Source organism: Arachis duranensis, chromosome 7 (assembly GCF_000817695.3).
Source record: "Arachis duranensis cultivar V14167 chromosome 7, aradu.V14167.gnm2.J7QH, whole genome shotgun sequence".
NCBI lineage: Eukaryota > Viridiplantae > Streptophyta > Magnoliopsida > Fabales > Fabaceae > Arachis > Arachis duranensis.
Genome location: NC_029778.3, coordinates 68,347,953 through 68,370,331, shown reverse-complemented (window position 1 = coordinate 68,370,331; position 22,379 = coordinate 68,347,953). Strand labels below are relative to the sequence as shown.

The window sequence follows — 22,379 nt, the reverse complement described above, 5'->3', positions numbered from 1 at the left end:
AGAAATGAGTTGGATTGGGCCCACAAGGCTTGTAAATTCGCTAGCCACGAGTTTGCATGAAGTGATCACGTGCACCAACGGCGCGTGCGCGTACTTTGCGCGTGCGCGCCACCATACTTGTAGCAACTATGGCAAATCTTATATCGTTTCGAAGCCCCGGATGTTAGCTTTCTAACCCAACTGGAACCGCATAATTTGGACCTCTGTAGCTCAAGTTATGGTCGTTTAAGTGCGAAGAGGTCGGCTTGACAGCTTTCCGGTTCTTTCATTTCTTCATGAGTTCTCCAACTTTTCATGCTTCTTTCTTCATTCCCTTGATCCAATCTTTGCCTCCTAAACCTTAAATCACTTAGCAAACATATCAAGGCATCTAATGGAATCAAGGTGAATTAAATTTATTCATTTTAAGATCTAAAAAGCATGTTTTCACTCTTAAGCACAATTAAAGGAGAAGTTATAAAACCATGCTATTTCATTGAATAAATGTGGGTAAAAGGTTATAAAATCCCCTAAAATCAATACAAGATAAACCCTACAAATGGGGTTTGTCAAGCCTATACCACGAAGATCCTAATCTCAGATTCAGATGCTCTGTTGTCAGGAGAGATGATGTGAATCGTTGATTAGAGACCCAATAGAATATACTCCAGCTGTCGTCCAATGACTACGTTGAACATCATGTAAACCGCTTTGTGGTTGTCAGACACGTAGATCTTAGCTAAGCGAGTACTAAAGATAGAGGGTGATTGTCACGGGTCACTCCTTCAGCCTGACTTAACTGAATTAAGTACAAGAGTAAATCTTGGAGAAGAAGTAGGCGTGAATTGAATGAAAAACCATAGTACTTGCATTAATTAATGAGGAACAGCAGAGCTCCTCACCTTAATCTATGAGGTGTAGAAACTCCACCGTTGAAAATACATAAGAACAAAATGGTCTAGGCATGGCCGAATGGCCAGCTTCTAAAAAGGGTTTGAAGAACTCCCAAAAGGTCAAAGACACCAATACAATAGTAAAAAGTGCTATTTATACTAAACTAGTAAACTAGGTTTACAGAAAATGAGAAGATAGTGCAGAAATTTACTTTGGGGGCCCACTTGATGTGTGTTTGGGCTGAGCCTTAAAGCTTTCACGTGCATAAGCCATCCTTGGAGTGTAACTCCAGCTTTGGTGCCAGTTCTGGCGTTTTACGCCAGAAAAGGGTCTTTGGTGGGCGTTTGGATGCCAGTTTGGGCCATCAAATCTCGGGCAAAGTATGGACTATTAAGCATTACCGGAAAGCCCAAGATGTCTAATTTCCAATGCAATTGAGAGCGCGCCAATTGGGCTTCTGTAGCTCCAAAAAATCCACTTCGAGTGCTGGGAGGTCAGAATCCAACAGCATCTGCAGTCCTTTCTCAGCCTTTGAATTAGATTTTTGCTTAGGTCTCTCAATTTTAGCCAGAAAATATCTGAAATCATAGAAAAACACACAAACTCATAGTAAAGTCCAGAAATGTGAATTTTGCATAAAAACTAATAAAAATATACTAAAAAGTGACTAAAACATACTAGAAATTACCTAAAAATAATGCTAAAAAGCGTATAAATTATCCGCTCATCACAACTCTACCAAGAGATGTTTACATAAAACTGGTTGAAATTTTTCCCGATTATGAAATGATCATGGGACCTAGTATGTGGTGCACGAAATTATGATCATCAACAATGGTGCCAATAGACTTGGTGCTCTCAAACGTGAATCACACTTTGTCACAATTTCGCACAACTAACCAGCAAGTACACTGGGTCGTCCAAGTAACACCTTACGTGAGTAAGGGTCGATCCCACAGAGATTGTTGGTATGAAGCAAGCTATGGTCATCTTGTAAATCTCAGTTAGGCGGATTCAAATGGTGATAATGGTTTTAGAACATAAAGATAAATAAAACATAAAATAAAGACACAGGTGTCTAACAGAGAGATAAAGCGCATACTGCAAAAGGTAGTCAAGCCTCATAGGAAGGATTAGAGCATCAGGCTCCAAGACGCACTTTGGGCATATCGGACAGCATACAAGACACCGATTGGGATGAGTCCTTTCTGCTTGGTTTATGGAAAGGCATGTCATCTTCCAGTTGAGTTAAAACACAAGGCCTTCTGGGCGGTAAAGGAATGCAACGTGGACTATGAGAGTGCCGGAGCTGAACGGAAGTTGCAACTACAAGAATTAGAGAGCGTTCGCCTTGAGGCTTATGAAAATTCGAGGCTGTATTAAGAGAAGGTGAAGGCTGTGCATGACAAGAGCATTAAGGGAAGAGAATTCCAACCAGGGGACTTAGTCCTATTTTACAACTCCAGAATGCGACTCATGCCAGGCAAGCTGAGATCAAGATAGGATGGTCCGTATCGAGTAGAGAAGGTGAAACCATACGGAGTCTTTCACTTGAGCCATCCTTCAAGCTCTGAACTTATCAAGGTCAATGGACATCGCTTGAAGTTATTCCATGGTGAAAAGATGGCGAAAAACCAAGAACTAGAGATCTTTCTCTTGGAAGATCCTCCCACAGCAGAAGACTGAGCTAGTGGAGCGTCCAACTTAAGGACGTTAAAGCAAAGTGCTGGGTGGGAGACAACCCACCATGGTATGATCGTTCCTTCCCCTCTCCTTATCCTCCCTTGTCAATAACTCTTCTCAGTACTAATACCTATCTTTTGCATCTCATCCACATACTGCATATTGCATATTTCTACTTAAAAAAAAAGAAGAGAGCACACGACACGACAGTGTCGATAACGCGTCCGCGTCATAGGTGCCCTAGACACGAGAAGAAAAGAAACAGATAGTCACGCGAAAGTGTGGCTCGAGGCATGCCTGTGGCACAAATTGTTCCATGCAACCGCGCCGCCCACGCGTCCGCGTCATGTGGGAAAAAGGTCTCCCACGCGTCCGCGTCACCCACGCGAACGCGTGCCCTATAATCGACGTAAAAAGGGGTGTATGGCCGAGAGTTGAGCTGGACTTGGGCTGGACTCGTGCTAAAGGCACAAGCCTTACCACGCGTCCGCGTGCCCCACGCGTCTGCGCCATTTTATCAATCTAGCCATCCACGCGATCACATCCACCACGCGATCGTGTCACCCTAAAATTTGGCAAAACATTATTTAAATAGAGAGTTGTGCGAGCACGAAGTTGCCCTCGCGCCACCAACGCAAATCATGTCACGCGTCTTCGTGACCAACGCGTCCGCATGACCGACGCGTCCGCGTCATTTCATCTGCGGGCTTTCCACGCAACCGCGTGCCCCACGCGTCCGTGTCGCTTGCGCCGCCCAACTCATTCAAATCTGCCAAATTATCTTTTCTTTTCTGATCCCATTCCTATTTTATTTTTTCCCCCCTCCTTCTTCCTCCTTTCTTTCTCTCTTCTACCCCCTCTTTTCTACCATCATTATCAAGGTTTTTCTTCTCTTCTCCCCTTCCTACTTTTTCATTCTTCTTTTTATTTTCATGTTTTCTTTTTTTCTTTCTCTTCTACTTTTCCTATCTATGTTTCTTTTCTTCTTCCTTCTATTGGTGTTGGAAATTTATTTGGGTCATTATTCTTATATGTTGCTTGTAAATTGTTTAGGACTTGTTTAACAATTATATATTAATTTTATAGGTTACTTGCATGTTCAAAATTAATTATTCCATACCTTATTTAACATGCATGCTATGTGTTTGTGAAAACGCCCATATAGCATTTTGCACTATTTTTGGATTTCTTTCAATCTACTACTATAAATGCTTGCTTTTCACAACACCCTTTTTTTATATTTTATTAATTAAATATAATTGTTATTACAAGCATATTATTAGTTGGAAAGACTTGGTAATCTAACTTGGACATTGAATGCTTGATCTATGCTACTCGTGCCCTTGCCGACATGCTAATAAACACCTGGCATTTAACTGTCTCCACATGCACTTGCTATATTTCCGTTGTTGATTTGGCACATGTAAGTCATGACCATGTGTTCACATTATTATCCTTTCCTGTGCATTGATTACCACCTTTCTCATTCTTTTCCTTGCTATAACCCTTAAAATATTCATGTCTTTACTCGTTTCCTTTCAGGATGGCCACCAAGAAAGGCAAGGAGAAAGCTACCCCAAATCCACAACAAGAAAAGGAACAAAAAGAGCATTAGTGGCAGAGCCTTCTTCAACTGCGGTTAAACCCTCAACAAAAAGAATTAAAAGGATTATAAAGGTTGATGAAAAGGAAAAAGCATTCCCAGCAAAAGACACTGCACGATTTCCCAATCGCTACTGTGAGCAGATGTTCCCCATTCTGGCAGCTCAGAATTACAACAATGAACATCTTCTTATCCTTCCACCTCGTATTGCCACATTTGTTGAGCCACAAATTGCACAAAGACATTAGGGATTCCTCCAGAGACTGCCACGACAGGTTAATTTTTCTTGGGTAGTTGAGTTCTACTCCAATTTCCACCTGCCGACCCTGTAGTCTGTTTATGTCCGTCAGAAGCAAATCCCCATTACAGAAGAGGCCATTCAGCAAGCCTTAGATCTTCCCCCCACTCTAGAAGGACGGTATGCTTTTCAAGAAGCCTCACTCAAGCGCCAGGCGTACAAATTTGACTGGGACGCTGTTCTCAGAGTTATCGCACAACCTGGCAGCAAATGGATCTTCGGACACCATCGTTCCCGTCCTAAGGGAATCTCGGCTTCCGCACTTACCTTAGAGGCTCACGTATGGGCACAGATTATGTTCCATTACGTCTTTCCGAGCATTTATGAGTCTTCCTTCACCGCAAACATGGCCGTTCTACTATGGTGCATCCTCACAGACCAGCCTCTAAATCTACCAAGACACATCCGGAAGGCTATGGGACACGTGCAAATCGCGGGCAACCTTCTTTTCCCCGTCTTGGTCTCAGATATTATCTCAGCAGCCGGAGTCTCCTACAGAGCTGGGGACACCAAAGTCATACTTCCAAAGGGATGATCAGTACGTCCCTAATGGGAGATATCTCAGGCCACCACTTGCCACTACCAGCCAGTCCACAAAAGATGCTGCAGACATTCCACCATCTACTAGTTAGCTGCTGCATCAAATACTGAAGAAGTTGGACCAACAAGACCAGAAAGCAAAGCTCCGAGAGTGTCATAACCACCGTCGATTCAAATACCTCAAAGAGCTACTCACAGGCAACCACAGACCTGATGAGGACCCAGGCACTCCGGACTTCACTTCCTTTACCAGCACAGGGAGCCATGACGGTCCCGACTGTGGAGATACTACCACCAGCCCACCCTTGTTCCTAACAGATAGCACCGAGGATGGTGCAAAGCCTTAAGTGGAGAGGTTGGTCAGTACCTGACTTCCGGAGGTAATTCTTTCCCCCTTAACACCAACTTCTTTTTCTTTAGAATAGGATAGATTGCATATTAGTAGGTTAATTGCATGCATGTTCTACCTGATTGAAAAGATAATAAGTTTCTTTTAAGACCATATATTTTTTTTGAAAATTTCACTAATTTAAATCAGAACATTTATGTTAAATTTGTTCGAAGTTGAAATTGGAACAAGATTTTTGAGCTAAAAAAACACACAACCCGTGAGACTTTGAGCCTAAATACATGGTTACACTATTTAACCATAAACATTTTTTTCTCATGTGTTTTCTTCTCTATGATTGTAATCTGAATTTTATTTTATCTTATATGTCCAATGTTAATGTGTTATGTGCATGCACATGATTGAGGCCATTGTTTGTTTAGCTCACATATCCCAAATAAGCCAACCTTTTAATTACCTTTGTTAACCACTTTGAGCCGTTGTTAATTCCATTTATTCTATATTTTACCACATTACTAGCCTTAAGCAGAAAAATAATGAAAAATCCCAATTGAATCTTTGGTTAGCCTAAGATATAATGTGTGTTAACCAAGGTTCTGAGAACCGGACCGGTCATTGAACCGGTCAAGTGACTGGTTCAGTGGTTCATTGGTCTGACCGGGGTCGAACCGTGGTTAAACCGGTTTAATTAAATATACAGTGAAATTATAAAAAAAAATTCAATATACAAATCACAACATTGAATATAGCATTGAAAAAAAATCCAGAATCTAGAATCCAAAATATTCTATATAACATTCAAAATAAATAAAAAACTCAAGCAGATTTTGAGTGAACATCGGATTGCAAAAGAGCCTTTTGTACTTTCTGTAACAAACAAACCACATAAGCAACAATCAGCATCCATTGAAAACAAGATCATTCATTCATAACAAAGTTCTGTTATAGGGTTTGGACCAATAATGGGCCTGAACACACACTTTATCAATTGACATAGAAAATTATCTACCGTAGTACAAAGTATAGCAATGCTATTGCACACTAAACAAATTGAAAATTTCTGTAAAACGCAAATAAAAAATCCAAATTTCTTGTATAGCATTATGTTGTTGTTGATGATCATTTTGTGACTGTTCCACCTAAATTGAACAGCGCAGAATTGAAAACAAAATGAAATAGAAGAACAGAGCAGAGCAAAATTCTCAAATTCAACATACATCAAATTAATTCTCAAATTCAACATGCAACAAATTTATTTAACGTTTCATTAATGATATAATAATTGATATATTGCAGAAGAACAGAAGCCAGGAATAAAAACAGAATATGAACACAAGAAGTCAAGAACAGAAGCCCAGAACAAAAAATGAACAGAAGAACAGAAGCCAGAAACAAAATAAAAAAATTACAGGAATATAAACGGAAGATCAGAAGCCCAGAATAAAAAATGAAAACAGCAAGAAGCCAAGAACAGAAGAAAGAGCCAGAAACCAGAACTTACTGCAAGATGAAGTAGAGAACAGAAGGCCAGAAGCTCGAGCCTCGAAATAGAGAACAGAACCGTGAGCGACGACCTGCGGCGGTGAGCGATGACCCGCGGCGAGCCGCGACGGTGACGGACTACCCGCGACAGTGACCCTCGATTCACGGTGTCGGTTCTCCTTTGCATGCAGAAGCTCCAGCCTAGAAGAGCTTAGGGTTGGAACTTTGGGAGTGGGAGTGTTCTTGCCTTCTTGGAAGAGTTTAATTGATTAGTGATTAGGGATTTAGGGTTGGCTGCAACGCATCCTTCACTCTTCGGCATTTTTTCTTTTTTTTTTTAAAAAAAACCAAACGACGCCGTTTTCATTGACTGGGGAAAAACCGGTACTTGAAGAAACCGGGCCGGTTCGTCCGATTTACCGGTTAACCACCGGTTCGACCGGTTTTCTGATCGGTTTTTGGCAGCACGGTTTTATAGGTGGACCGGACCGGTTAGGTGACCGGTTTCCAGTTAACCCGTTTGAACCGGCCGGTCCGGTCCGGTTTTCAGAACATTGGTGTTAACTAAGTATGGGAAAATTGTGGGAATAAAGGGTAATAGGAGAATATGTCATGATGAAATAAGGGAAAATTGGGTACCTATTCATGTGAAACCATAAAAGAACATTACAAATCTATGTGCATTGATAAGCTATACAAAAAAAATTAAAAAAATTTCCTTTATGTTAGTAAATAAGGGGACAAAATCACCCCAATGATAAGTCAGAGTTTAATAATCAATGCACATGTGATAAAATTAAAATAAAGGTTGATGCATGAATATGGAATGTGAAAAGGAGATTTTGGATAGCTAAGATGAATGTTAAAATTATATAGAATATATGTATGTTAGGTGAGAGCTTAGGTTAATTAAAGATTCAATGTATAAGCTCACTTAGCCATATGTATATCCTCACCTTTACCTTAGTCCCATTACAACCACGAAAAGACCTCATGATGTTTGCATGGGCATTTTAAAATTGTTGATTGGTTAGGTGAAAAACAAAATTTTTGAAAGGCATGATTAGAGAAGGATAGAGTGATTACCCCATATACTAGAGATGATTAGAGTGCACACGCACCAACAGTAAGGGTTCAATGCTCGATCCTGTGTTTCCTGCTTTCACGAGCTATCTTCTTACAAATTTATCTGCTTTTACAATATGAATTGAATTAGTGAAATCTGCCCCCATGTTTTGTCTTAGAGAACTTATCTATTTTTAATCATGTAGACAAAATCATATAGTTGCATTCATATGTATATAGGTTGCATTGCATGAGTCTTACATGTTCCTATTCATTCATATTTATCTCCTTCAACTTAGCATGAGGACATGCTAATGTTTAAGTGTGGGGAGGTTGATAAACCACTATTTTGTGATTTATATTGTGTTTAATTGTGTGGTTTTATCATGTCTTCGCCCACTTATTCATATGATTTGCATGTATTTACAATTCCTTCCTAAAAATATTCTATGATTGAAAACATGCTTCCTAAAGACCTTTTGGTTGTATATTTTTATTTTCCTTCGTACCATTCGATGCCGTGATCTGTGTGTTAAGTGTTTCAGGTTTCATAGGGCAAGGATGGCGTAAGGAATAAATAGGAAGCATGCAAAAATGGAAGGAACACAAGTAATTGAGGAGATGACCAGTGAGAAGTCACGCGGTCGCATGGCTCACGCGACTGTGCGAAATGAAAGAAATCAGAGTGACGCATTCGCGTGCCTGACGCGACCACGCGGATTGGAAGCTGCACGAACGACGCGAATGCGTGGACGATGCGCACGCGTGGTACGAAAAATGCTGAGTGACGCGATCGCGTGGACGACGCAGCCGCGTGACGTGTGCGATCTGCAGAATTACAAAAGTCGCTGGCGGAGATTCTAGGCCGCATTTCAACCCAGTTTTCGGCCCAGAAACACAGATTAGAGACAGGAAATATGCAGAGACAGAGGAATAATTGATTCCACACAATTTGAAGTTTTTAGATCTAAATTTACTCCTCCCCTAGGTTTCTCACTTGAACATTCATAAATTAGGATTTTGAAGAATTTTGCCTTTAGCTTCTGAGAAGAGTCTACCTCCGGTACTGGTCATCATAATTTGTTATTTACTTTTCATTTACTCTTCCATATTCTTAATTTGTCCAGAGTTGACATTGGATTATTTTTCATAGTTTATTAATATAAGACTATTTCTACTTTTAATTAATCCCTTTCATTATTATTTATTATGTATTCTCTTATTTCTCCCATTGATTTTGTGAAGTCTACAATTACAATTACGGAGTCATCCCCCAACTTGATTGGGAGATGATTAAAAGGAGAACTTTGAGTTAGAATACTCAAGAGTTCAATTGTAATTGGTTCATTGTTGGTTGGCTTGTTAATCACTAATTCTAATCCTTCCCAAGGGAGAGGATTATGACTTGTGAATAGAAGTTGACTTTTAATTTGACTTTCCCTCATTCGTTGAGGGTTAACTAAATGTAAACAATGACTAATTATTAATTGCTCTTAATAAAATTCTAACAAGGATAGAACTTCCAATTAATCTTCTCTCGGTTAAGATTTTATTTAAATCATATAAATTCTCTAATTTAATTTTATGTTCATCAAATTTAACACCCGTTTTGAAAACATCTGATTGATAAAATAGCACATCTTCCTGCAACTCCTTGGGAGATGACCTGGGACTCATACTCCCAGTATTTTATTTCTAAAATTTGTGACAACCCTTGTCTAAATTGACGAGTAGATTTTTGCCGGTTAAGAACTGTACTCGCAATGCCATTTTTCTAATTAATTCTTAATCTGCCAATTTCCGCTCACGTCAAACACCATGCATGAATTTTTCGAAAAAATGCATAAATTTTAAAAACATGTAATTGACAGCAAACTTAAAAATTGACACTAGACTCAAACAAGAAACACAAAATATTTTTGGTTTTTATGATTTTATTAATTTATTTTTTTTGTATTTTCGAAAATTTCTTTTTTGGAAAAACGAAAACAAATAAAAAAAATTTTGAAAGATTTTTAAAAGCTTTTTGAAAAGAAAATTACCTAATCTGAGCAATAAGATGAACCGTCAGTTGTTCAAACTCGAACAATCCCCGGCAACGGCGCCAAAAACTTGGTGCACGAAATTGTGATAATCAACAATGGCACCAATAGACTTAGGTGCTCTCAAACGTAAATCACACTTTGTCACAACTTCGCACAACTAACCAGCAAGTGCATTGGGTCGTCCAAGTAATACCTTACGTGAGTAAGGGTCGATCCCACGGAGATTGTTGGTATGAAGCAAGCTATGGTCATCTTGTAAATCTCAGTTAGGCGGATTCAAATGGTGATAATGGTTTTCGAATATAAAGATAAATAAAACATAAAATAAAGACAGAGATACTTATGTAAATAATTGGTAGGAGTTTCAGATAAGTGCATGGAGAGGCTTTTATCCCTTCTGAATCTCTGCTTTCCTACTACCTTCCTTCAATCATTATCACTCCTTTCCATGGCAAGCTATATGTAGGGCATCACCGTTGTCAATGGCTACTTTCCATTCTCTCAGTAAAAATGGTCCAAATGCTCTGTCACAGCACGGCTAATCATCTGTCGGTTCTCGATCATGTCGAAATAGAATCTAATGATTCTTTTGCGTCTATCACTACGCCCAACAATCGTGAGTTTGAAGCTTGTCACAATTATTCAATCCCTGAATCCTACTCGGAATACCACCAAACAAGGTTTAGACTTTCCAGATTCTCAAGAATGGCCGCCAATAATTATAGCTTATACCACGAAGATTCTGATTAAGGAATCCAAGAGATATTCATTCAATCTTAGGTAGAACGGAGGTGGTTGTCAGGCACACGTTCATAAGGACGGATGATGATGAGTGTCACGGATCATCACATCCATCAGCTTTAAGTACGAATGATATCTTAGAACAAGAATAAGCTTGAATTGAATAGAAGAACAATAGTAATTGCATTAAATCTCGAGGTACAGCAGAGCTCCACACCTTAATCTATGGTGTGTAGAAACTCCACCGTTGAAAATACATAAGTTATGGTCCAGGCATTGCCGAATGGCCAGCCACCTGAATGATCAAAAGACCGAATGGTCAAAAGACTAGACACTAGTATAATAGTAAAACGTTCTATTTATACTAAACTAGCTACTAGGGTTTACAGAAATAAGTCTAAGTGCAGAAATCCACTTCCGGGGCCCACTTTGGTGTGTTCTTGGGCTGAGCTTGAGCTTTACACGTGCAGAGGCTTCTCTTGGGGTTAAACGCCAAGTTGTAACGTCTGTTTGGCGTTTAACTCTGGTTTGTGACATGTTTCTGGCGTTTTACTCCAGAATGCAGCATGGAACTGGCGTTGAATGCCAGTTTGCGTCATCTAAACTCAAATAAAGTATGAACTATTATATATTTCTGGAAAGCCCTAGATGTCTACTTTCCAACGCAATTAAGAGCGCGCCATTTGGTGTTCTGTAGTTCCAGAAAATCTATTTCGAGTGCAGGGAGATCAGAATCCAACAGCATCAGCAGTCCTTTTTCAGCCTGAATCAGATTTTTGCTCAGGTCCCTCAATTTCAGCCAGAAAATACCTGAAATCTCAAAAAAACACACAAACTCATAGTAAAGTCCAGAAATATGAATTTTGCATAAAAACTAATAAAAACATCCTTAAAAGTCGCTAGATCCTACTAAAAACTACCTAAAAATAATGCCAAAAAGCGTATAAATTATCCGCTCATCAGTATGCACCGAATAAGCCCACGCCTTGAAGAGGTACATTCTATTTGAGAAAACTGGAATCAATATTCCTGTATGAGTTTTGCATGAGAAACCATTGTTGGACTGTGACTTGTTCTTCAGCTTTATTTACTTTTTTCTGTGATATAGGATATGTCACTGTAGCTTCAAAAATATAAAATTTGTTTCTTTATATTCTAGAAATGCTGGTTAATTTTGGTGTCCAAGCCATGTAACATATAATGTCCTTTATAAATCATATTATAAACTTATAATGCAAGTGATATTGCCAATATAAACATGATTGATAATTGAATCTTGTACCATTTTAAAGAATCATAAAATTCTCGGTAAATGCCCATGCTGATTATTTTCTTGTTTGTTCAGATCATAGTAGATTGCAGTGAAGAAGATGGGCAAGCAAAAACTACTGATATAGGATTTCTGGACAAGAAATCTGCTCTTTTGCAGCTTGCAGAGGAATGCCCTGTTCCAAGAACTATTGTGTTTTGCAACAAAGTATTCCAATTCCTATTTATACAATATTGAATGTTTGTTGCACTTGTCTTTTTTTATTTATTTTATTTGGTTTATAATTATCTGGAAATAATTTGCTGATTGAAACATGCAGAAAAGTTGAAAATGCATTGAAGCATATAGATAGTAAAGGTATCAGGCCCTTGTGCTCCAATTGATGATTTCAGAAAGAGAGAGAGTTTGTTCTCAATTGTATTGAAGTATGAATGATGCAGTTACAACAGATCGATTAGAGAGACATTGTTATTTATAGAGTTATTATTCTAACTGACTCTCTAACGAATTCCAATAACAACCTAAAGCTGACTCAGCACTATAACTAATTTTCTGATGCAATGTATAACTAACTACTCTTTTTCACTTATACTATCATGCCCCCTCAAACTCAAAGGTGAAAGAAGTTCAACTTTGAGTTTATTGCGAAAAGCCAAAAACATAGCGAACAAAACAACCTTGGTCAAGACATCAGCCAATTGAGCAGTACCAGGAATGTGATGAACTTGGAGCACACCTTTGGTGACAAAATCTCTAAAAAATGGAAATCAAGCTCAACGTGCTTGGATTTTGAATGACAAATGGGGTTTGCAGCTAGCAAAACGGCACTCATATTATCATAATAGATCTTAGGGACGCTCGGCAACATGTCCCGAAGCTCTGCCAACAGCTTCCTTAGCCAGATCAGATCGACAACAGCTAAGGCAAGGGATCGATACTCAGCCTCGATACTAGAACGGGCCACCACAGACTGCTTCTTCGAAGTCCAGGAAATCAAATTATTGCCAAGGAACACACACATACGACTGGTGGATTTGCGATCATTTGGATCACTTCCCAATCAGAATCACTATAAGCAGTGAGAGACAAAAGAGCAGCTTTTGTAAGTGCATGCCATAGTCAGTAGTGCCCGCTAAATACCGAAAAATGCGTTTGACCGCTCGGCAATGCTCCTCAGTTGAGGCATGCATGAATTGGAAAAATTTATTGACACAGTAAGCAATCTCAGGCCATGTCACTGTGAGATATTGCAAGCTGCCCACAATAGTTCTATACAAGGAGGGATCATCAAAGGATGGACTGCCGGTGGCCAAAAGTTTGAGGGTTGATGGAAGTGGAGTAGCACATGACTTGCAATCATCCATCCCTGCTTTGACAAGCACATCCTGGACATATTTCTCTTGATTAAGGAGGATGCCCCCTTCAGCTGAGCGAGTGACCTGGATGCCAAGAAAATAATGCAAGGCTCCCATATCTTTCAAGACAAATTGAGAGTCAAGTTGACTAATGACACCATTAATATCAGAATGTGAACTGCCAGTGATGATAATGTCATCAACATATATCAAGATAAAAATGGTAGAGGTAGGGGAGAAACGAGTCAACAAAGAGGAATCAGATCGGGCAGGAGAGAAACCAAGTGCCTGCAACGCCCTCATAACCTTAGTGTACCAAGCTCGAGGGGCCTGCTTGAGACCATACAATGCCTTAGTCAACTTGCACACCATGGAGTTGTCACCTTGCTCATACCCTTTTGGCTGCTGCATATAGACATCTTCAAATAAGTCACTATGGAGAAATGCATTATTCACATCCAACTGCCGAATTGGCCAGGACCATGAGAGAGCAAGTGAATGAACCAACCGGATCGTAGTTGGCTTTACTACTGGACTAAACGTCTCCTTATAGTCCACACCAGGACGCTGATGAAAGCCCTGGGCAACGAGCCGAGCTTTATACTTGTCAAGAGAACCATCAAGATTATACTTAACCCGAAACACCCTTTTCGAGCCAATTGCCTCTCTATCCACAGGCAATGGCATCAATTGCCAAGTATTATTCCTGATCAATGCATCATACTCAGAATTCATGGCTGCTCTCCATTTAGGATCTGCAAGAGCTTGTTTGGTTATACGGGGTTTTAAAGAAACCTGAAGAGCCCGAGGTTTACGAATGCCTGCCTTTCCTTGGGTAATCGTGGGATGAACATTCTGAACAGACGGAGGGGGATTAGAAGGGAGAATGATATCAATATCTAAGGTTGGGATAGTGGTGCACGAAATTGTGATTCACACTTTTCACAACTCTGGTGCCACTAAATAGCAAGTGCACTGGGTCGTCCAAGTAATACCTTACGTGAGTAAGGGTCGATCCCACAGAGATTGTTGGCTTGAAGCAATCTGTAGTTATCTTGTAAACCTTAGTCAGGAGATTAATAATGAAAAGAGTTTTGTTTGTAAAAAGTAAAAGAACATGAAATAAATAATACTTGTTATGCAGTAATGGAGAACAAGTTGAGGTTTTGGAGCTGCTCTGTCTTCTGAATCTCTAAGTTCCTACTGTTGTCTTCTTTATGCACGCAAGGCTCCTTCCATGGCAAGCTGTATGTTAGTGGATCACCATTGTCAATGGCTACTATCCTTCCTCTCAGTGAAAATGGTCCAACTACGGGTTTCGTAGGGCTAATCATCTGTCGGTTCTCAGTCATGCGGGAATAGGATCCATTGATCCTTTTGCACACTGTCACTGCGCCCAACATTTGTGAGTTTGAAGCTCATCACAGTCACCCCTTCCCCGATCCTACTCGGAATACCACAGACAAGGTTTAGACTTTCCGGATCACAAGAGTGCTGCCAATTGATTCTAGCTTATACCACGAAGATTCTGGTTTCACGGATTTGAACACTCTGTTGTCAGGAGAGGCAATCAAACTCGTGAACCAGGAACCCAAGAGATACATACTTAATCTAAGGTAGAACGGAAGTGGTTGTCAGGCACGCGTTCATAAGTTGAGAATGGTGATGAGTGTCACGGATCATCATATTCATCATGTTGAAGTGCGAATGAATATCTTAAAATAGAATCAAGCGTGATTGAATAGAAAACTGAAAATAATTGCATTAATCCATCGAGACACAGCAGAGCTCCTCACCCCCAACGATGGGGTTTAGAGCCTCATGTCATAGAAGATACAAATTTAGATGTAAAATGTCATGAGTTACAAAATGAATCTCTAAAACTAGTTTTTATACTCAACTAGTAACCTAGGTTTACAGAAAATAAGTAACTAAGTGCAGATAGTGCAGAAATCCACTTCCGGGGCCCACTTGGTGTGTGGTTGGGCTGAGCATTGAAGCTTCCACGTGCATAGGCCATTCTTGGAGTTAAACGCTAGGTTTGGTTCCAGTTTGGGCGTTTAACTCCAGTTTTGGTGCCAGTTCTGGCGTTTTACGCAAGAAAAGGGTCTCTGACCGGAGTTTGGACGCCAGTTTGGACCATTAAATCTCGGGAAAAGTATGAGCTATTATACATTGCTGGAAAGCCCAAGATGTCTACTTTCCAACGCAATTGAGAGCACGCCAATTGGGCTTCTTTAGCTCCAGAAAATCTACTTCAAGTGCAGCAGGGTCAGAATCCAACAACATCTGCAATCCATTCTCAGCCTCTGAATCAGATTTTTGCTCAGGTCCCTCAATTTCAGCCAAAAAATACCTAAAATTATAGAAAAACACACAAACTCATAGTGAAGTCCAGAAATGTGATTTTTGCATAAAAACTAATAATAATATACTAAAAAGTAACTAAAACCTATAAAAAGCTACCTAAAAATAATGCCAAAAAGCGTATAAATTATCCGCTCATCACAACACCAAACTTAAATTGTTGCTTGTCCCCAAGCAACTGAAAATAAAATAGAATAAAAAGAAGAGAATATACAATAAATTCCAAAATATCAATGAAGCTTAGCTCCAATTAGATGAGCGGGACTAGTAGCTTTTTGCTTCTGAACAGTTTTGGCATTTCACTTTATCCTGTGAAGTTTAGAATGATTGGCATCTATAAGAACTCCGAATTAAGATAGTGTTATTGATTCTCCTAGTTTAGTATGTTGATTCTTGAACACAGTTACTTTATGAGTCTTGGCCGTGACCCTAAGCATCTTGTTTTCCAGTGTTACCACCGGATACATAAATGCCACAGACACATAATTGGGTGAACCTTTTCAGATTGTGACTCAGCTTTGCTAAAGTCCCAATTAGAGGTGTCCAGAGATCTTTGATGTATGGAAAATGATCCAACACAAAACTCACCGGCAAGTGTACCGGGTCGCATCAAGTAATAATAACTCACATGAGTGAGGTCGATCCCACAGGGATTGAAGGATTGAGCAATTTTAGTTTAGTGGGTGATTTAGTCAAGCGAATCAAGTTTTGGTTGAGTGATTTGTGTTTAACAAGAAGTAAATGACAGTAAATGTAAAGGGGGAAGGGAAAAGTGCAGTAAATTAAAGAACAGGAAAATAAAATTTCAGAATCTTAAAGAACAAGAAAGTAAATGGCTGAAACTTAAAGTGCAAGAAATGTAAATTGCAGTAACTTAAATGACAAGAAAGATAAATTGCTTGAATGTAAAAGGAAATTGAGGAATGGGATTGCAGGATCTAAACAAAGAAGAAGTAAATTGCAGCAATCAATTAAATAGACGATGAATTGGAGTAAACTGAAATTCAAACAGAATAGGAAATTAAAATGCAGCAAGGTTCACAGAAGAACCAAAAGTAGAATTTGGGTCTCAGGTCTCAAGAGACTAGGTAGCAGAGCCTAGATCTCTATTTGCCTTCCTAGATCCAAGTTAACAAAGCAATTGACAAGAATTAGAAGAGAAAGCAGTAAAGAAAATGTAAATGGATTCAATTATGCAGAAAGAAAATTGAAGAGAATTTGAATGGGAATTGAGACAGAATTTCCTCAATTTCTCACACCCAAAACTCAGAAACAGAAGATTAGAAGTGCTCAGGCAAGAATGAGGAAGAAGAGAGATCAATTCTCCTCCCCAATTCTCAGAATTCTCGGTAAAGTTACCCAAGAACAATTGCCAAAGCTCAAAAGAAAGATGAAGGTAAAAGTAAAATTCAAAAGTAAAGGTAAAAGTAAAGTCTCAAGGTAAAGGTTCAATAAAAAGGTCCTAATTACATCAAACTAGCTTCTATTTATACACTTTCTATTCTTGGATTTTGGGATTTGGATGGGCTTTTGATTTGGTGAAGAAATGAATTCAAATGGATTTTTAAATTGAATTTTTGGCCCATTAAAAGTCACTCCCAGGAGGCTTCCCTGCCCTTGTGGAGGGCAGGGCAGAAAATTGATACATGGTGGTGCGAGCTGGTGCGGCCTTGTGCGAGTTTGGCGCGGCATGGTGCTTGAGATGCTGCCCTGCCCGCGCCAAGGGCAGGGCAGGAAAAGTTGGTGCGCGCTGGATGGTGCGTGGTGCTCGTTGGTGCTGCCAGGGACGAGAATTGGTGCGCCAGAATTGAGTTTGGTGCATAGGATGCTGCCCTGCCCTCGCGGAGGGCAGGGCAGGAAAGTTTGGTGCTGTCAAGGGAGGTTCGTGGTGCGCCAGACGCTGCCAGGGAGGGCAGGGCAGGAAATTTTGGTGCTGCCAGATGCTGCCAGGGACGAGAGTTGGTGCGCCAGGATCGTGCGTGATGCGCCAGGATCGTGCGCCAATCCAAATGCTGCCCTGCCCGCGCCAAGGGCAGGGCAGAGTTCTCACATTGCTTGTCCCGTGTTCGAAACACGGAGGAAGCACACGCTACAATAATTTCCTTGGTTTCTTGGCACGGCACTCATCCTTAAGTCCTAGCTTCCTCATGGTTCCTTGTTCGATCCTTGTAGCATGCATCATAGGCATTTTTCCTTTGATTTCTTTCCTTGGAGAGCCCGATACTGCCCTCCACAAGGACAGGGCAAGGTTCTCTTCCTCTTGGTCTCAAGGCACATTTTGTGCTCTGCCCTTGTAGTGGGCAGGGCAGAGTTGCCTTCCTTGGCTGGTTCTCTTATGTTGCCCTCCTAGAGGGCAGTGTGCCCTTGTGGAGGGCAATGTTGCCTCCCCCTTTGCATGCGGCACGCTTCTTCTCTCTTTTGCCACACTTTCCTTTCCTTGGGCTACACTTCTTAGGCCACGCTTTTCCTTTTCTTTTCTTTTCTTCACCTATAATAAACCAAAACAACCACTCAAAGTATCACTAAATTCAAGAGGCTTATAAATCAATTAAAATTCAATTAAAATTAGCTTAAACCTCATGATTTAACATTAATTTCATGGTGGTTGCTTGATTTAGAGAAGTTATGCATTTTCACTCCAAATCACTTACTTAGGATGCAAGAAAGTGCATAGATGCTATCAAAACAAGTGAAATTAGCTTGAAAAATGGGTATATGATGACTTGTCATCAATCTTAAGCACACTCTTTTTGCTTTGGATCGCGACTTTAACCACTCAGTATCAAGTTTTTCACTTGGACCTTCATGACATAAGCACATGGTTAGGGACAACTTGATTTAGCCGCTTAGGCCAGGATTTTATTCCTTTGGGCCCTCTTATCCATTAATGCTCAAAGCCTTGGATCCCTTTTACCCTTGCCTTTTAGTTTAAAGGGCTATTGGCTTTTTCTACTTGCTTTTTCTTTTTCTTTCTTTTTCTTTTTCGCCATTTTTTTCTTTTTTTTCGCAAGCTTTGTTTTTCATTGCTTTTTCTTGCTTCAAGAATCAATTTTATGATTTTTTAGATTATCAGTAACATTTCTCTTTTTTCATTATTCTTTCAAGAGCCAACAATTTTAACATTCATAAACTTCACTATAAAAAATATGCACTGTTCAAGCATTCATTCAGAAAGCAAAAAGTATTGTCACCACATCAAAATAATTAAACTAATTTTCAAGATAAATTTCGAAATTATGCACTTCTTGTTCTTTTGTAATTAAAAGCATTTTTCATTTAAGAAAGGTGAAGGATTCATGGAATTATTCATAGCTTTAAGACATAGATACTAGACACTAATGATCATGTAATAAAGACACAAATATAGACAAGACATAAAGCATAAAATAAAAAAACAGAAAATAAAATAAACAAGGAGATTAAAGAACGGGTCCAGCTTAGTGATGTTGGCTAGTTCTTCTTCTTGAAGATCCTTTGGAGTGTTTGAGCTCCTCTATGTCTCTTCCTTGCCTTTCTTGCTCCTTTCTCATGGCCTTTTGGTGCCATTAATGGTTATTGTAAACAAAAAGCAAACCTTTTTCTAAAACCAAACTTAAAAGGTTTGCTCGTCCTCGAGCAAAGGAAGAAAGAAAGGAGTAGAATAAGAAGAAAAGGAGGAGATGGAGGTGTGTGGCGAATGGGTTATGGGGAAGAGGGGTGTGAAGAGGAGAGAGAGTGAGGTGGGGTAGGTGGGGATCCTGTGGGGTCCATAGATCCTGAGGTGTCAAGGATTTCTCATCCCTACATCTTTCTGGCGTTTAAACGCCCACTGTGTGCCAAATCTGGCGTTAAACGCCAGTTCTGCTATGTTTCTTGGCGTTAAACGCCAGTCTAGCTGCCAATTCTAGCGTTTAATGCCCAAAATGCTGCCAGACTGGGCGTTAAACGCCCATTCTGCTATCATTACTGGCATTCAAACGCCAGTAAGCCTGTCCTCCAGGGTGTGCTATTTTTTATGCTATTTTTCATTCTGCTTTAATTTTGTAGTTGTTTTTATGACTTCACATGATCATCAACCTATAGAAAACATAGACTAACACTAGAAAATAGAAATGAAAATGTAATTAACATAGATAAGATTGGGTTGCCTGCTAATAAGCGCTTCTTTACTATCAATAGCTTGACATTACCGAGATTTATAGTTTGCAATGTCTGCAAACCATAGAGCTTCCTGAATGGCAAACAATTGCTCATCCAGAAAGGTTTCAGAGATCTCAGTAGGAGGAAGGGACGCTCTTGCTACTGGGTCTATCCGGGACAGGTGATCAGCTACTTGGTTCTCTGTCCCTTTTCTATCTCTTATTTCTATATCAAACTCTTGCAGAAGCAACACCCATCTTATGAGTCTGGGTTTTGAATCCTGCTTTGTGAGGAGATATTTTAGAGCAGCATGGTTGGTGCACAAAATTGTAAATCACACTTTTCACAATTCGTACCACTAACCAGCAAGTGCACTGGGTCGTCCAAGTAATACCTTACGTGAGTAAGGGTCGAATCCCACGGAGATTGTTGGCTTGAAGCAAGCTATGGTTATCTTGTAACTCTTAGTCAGGATAATAATAATTCTCAGTTTTGATTGGTAGTAAATAAAAAGCATGGATTAAATAATACTTGTTATGCCGTGATGGAGAATATGTTGGAGTTTTGGAGATGCTTTGTCTTCTGAATCTCTGCTTTCCCTCTGTCTTCATCTTCACGCACGCAAGGTTCCCCCTATGGTAAGCTGTGTGTTGGTGGATCACCGTTGTCAATGGCTACCATCCGTCCTCTCAGTGAAAATGGTCCAGGTGCGCTATCACCGCACGGCTAATCATCTGTCAGTTCTCACTCATGCTGGAATAGGATCCATTGATCCTTTTGCATCTGTCACTACGCCTAACCCTTGTGAGTTTGAAGCTCGTCACAGTCATTCAATCCCTGAATCCTACTCGGAATACCACAGACAAGGTTTAGACTTTCCAGATTCTCAAGAATGCTGCCAATGGATTCTAGCTTATATCACGAAGACTCTGATTAAGGAATCCAAGAGATACTCATTCAATCTAAGGTAGAACGGAGGTGGTTGTGAGTCACGCATTCATAGATTGAGAATGGTGATGAGTGTCACAAATCATCACATTCATCATATTGAAGTGCGAATGAATATCTTAGATAGAAACAAGCGTGTTTGAATAGAAAACGGAAATAATTACATTAATCCATCAAGACACAGCAGAGCTCCTCACACCGTAAAATGGAGTTTAGAGACTCATGCCATCAAAAATTATAAAGTTTAGATCTAAAAATGTCATGAGATTCAAAATAAATCTCTAAAAGTTGTTTAAATACTAAATTGGTAACCTAGGTTTACAGAAAATGAGTAAACTAAGATAGATAGTGTAGAAATCTACTTTTGGGGCCCACTTGGTGTGTGCTGGGGCTGAGACTTGAGCTTTTCACGTGCCTGGGCTGTTTCTGGAGTTAAACAACAGGTTGTAACCTATTTTGGGCGTTTAACTCCAACTGGTAACCTGTTTCTGGCGTTTAACACCAGAATGGAACATGGAACTGGCGTTAAACGCCAGTTTACGTCGTTTATCTTCGAGTAAAGTATGGACTATTATACATTGCTGGAAAGTCCTGGATGTCTACTTTCCAACCTAATTGAAAGCGCGCCAATGGGACTTATGTAGCTCCAACAAACCCATTCCGAGTGCAGGGAGGTCAGAATCCAACAGCATCAGCAGTTCTTTTTCATCCTAAATCAGATTTTTGCTCAGATCCCTCAATTTCAGCCAGAAAATACCTGAAATCACAAAAAAACACACAAACTAATAGTAAAGCCTAAAAATATGAATTTTGCCTAAAAACTAATAAAAATATACTAAAATCTAACTAAAACATACTAAAAACTACATGAAATTACCCCCAAAAAGCGTATAAAATATCTGCTCATCACAACACCAAACTTAAACTATTGCTTGTCCCCAAGAAACTAGATAAATAAAATAGGATAAAAAGAAATCAAGAAGTAATAATATCTCAGAGTTTTAAGTGAAGCTCAGATTCTAATTAGATGAGCGGGACTAGTAGCTTTTTACTTCCAAACAGTTTTGGCATCTCACTTTATCCTTTTAAATTCAGAATGATTGGCATCCATAGGAACTCAGAATTAAGATATTATTATTGATTCTCCTAGTTTAGTATGTTGATTCTTGAACACAACTACTTTATGAGTCTTGGCCGTGGCCCTAAGCACTTTGTTTTTCAGTATTACCACCGGATACATAAATGCCACATATACATAACTGGGTGAACCTTTTCAGATTGTGACTTAGCTTTGCTAAAGTCCCCAATTAGAGGTGTCCAGAGTTCTTAAGCACACTCTTTTGCTTTGGATCACGACTTTAACCACTCAGTCTCAAGCTTTTTACCTGGACCTTTATGACACAAGCATATGGTTAGGGACAACTTGATTTAGCCGCTTAGGCCAAAATTTTATTCCTTTAGGCCCTCCTTTCCATTAATGCTCAAAGCCTTGGATCCTTTTTGCCTTTGCCTTTTGGTTTAAAGGGCTATTGGCTTTCTCTACTGCTCCTTCTCTTTTTTTTCACTGTTTTTTCATGCTTCAAGAATCAATTTCATGATTTTTCAGATCAGCAATAATATTTCTCTTGTTCATCATTCTTT

At 39.7% G+C, this 22,379-nt stretch overlaps 1 protein-coding gene across 1 annotated transcript in view; it reads left to right on the top strand.

Annotated features, from left to right (window-relative positions):
* Nucleotides 1-5,489, top strand: part of LOC107458647 (DEAD-box ATP-dependent RNA helicase 50) — a 10,470-nt gene extending 4,981 nt beyond the window's left edge. The window contains exon 6 of the mRNA XM_052251728.1: nucleotides 4,099-5,489. Coding sequence (XP_052107688.1) covers nucleotides 4,099-4,171 — 73 coding nt within the window. The 3' untranslated portion in view covers nucleotides 4,172-5,489. The remainder of the gene's footprint in view (nucleotides 1-4,098) is intronic.
* The last annotated feature ends 16,890 nt before the right edge of the window (nucleotides 5,490-22,379 follow it).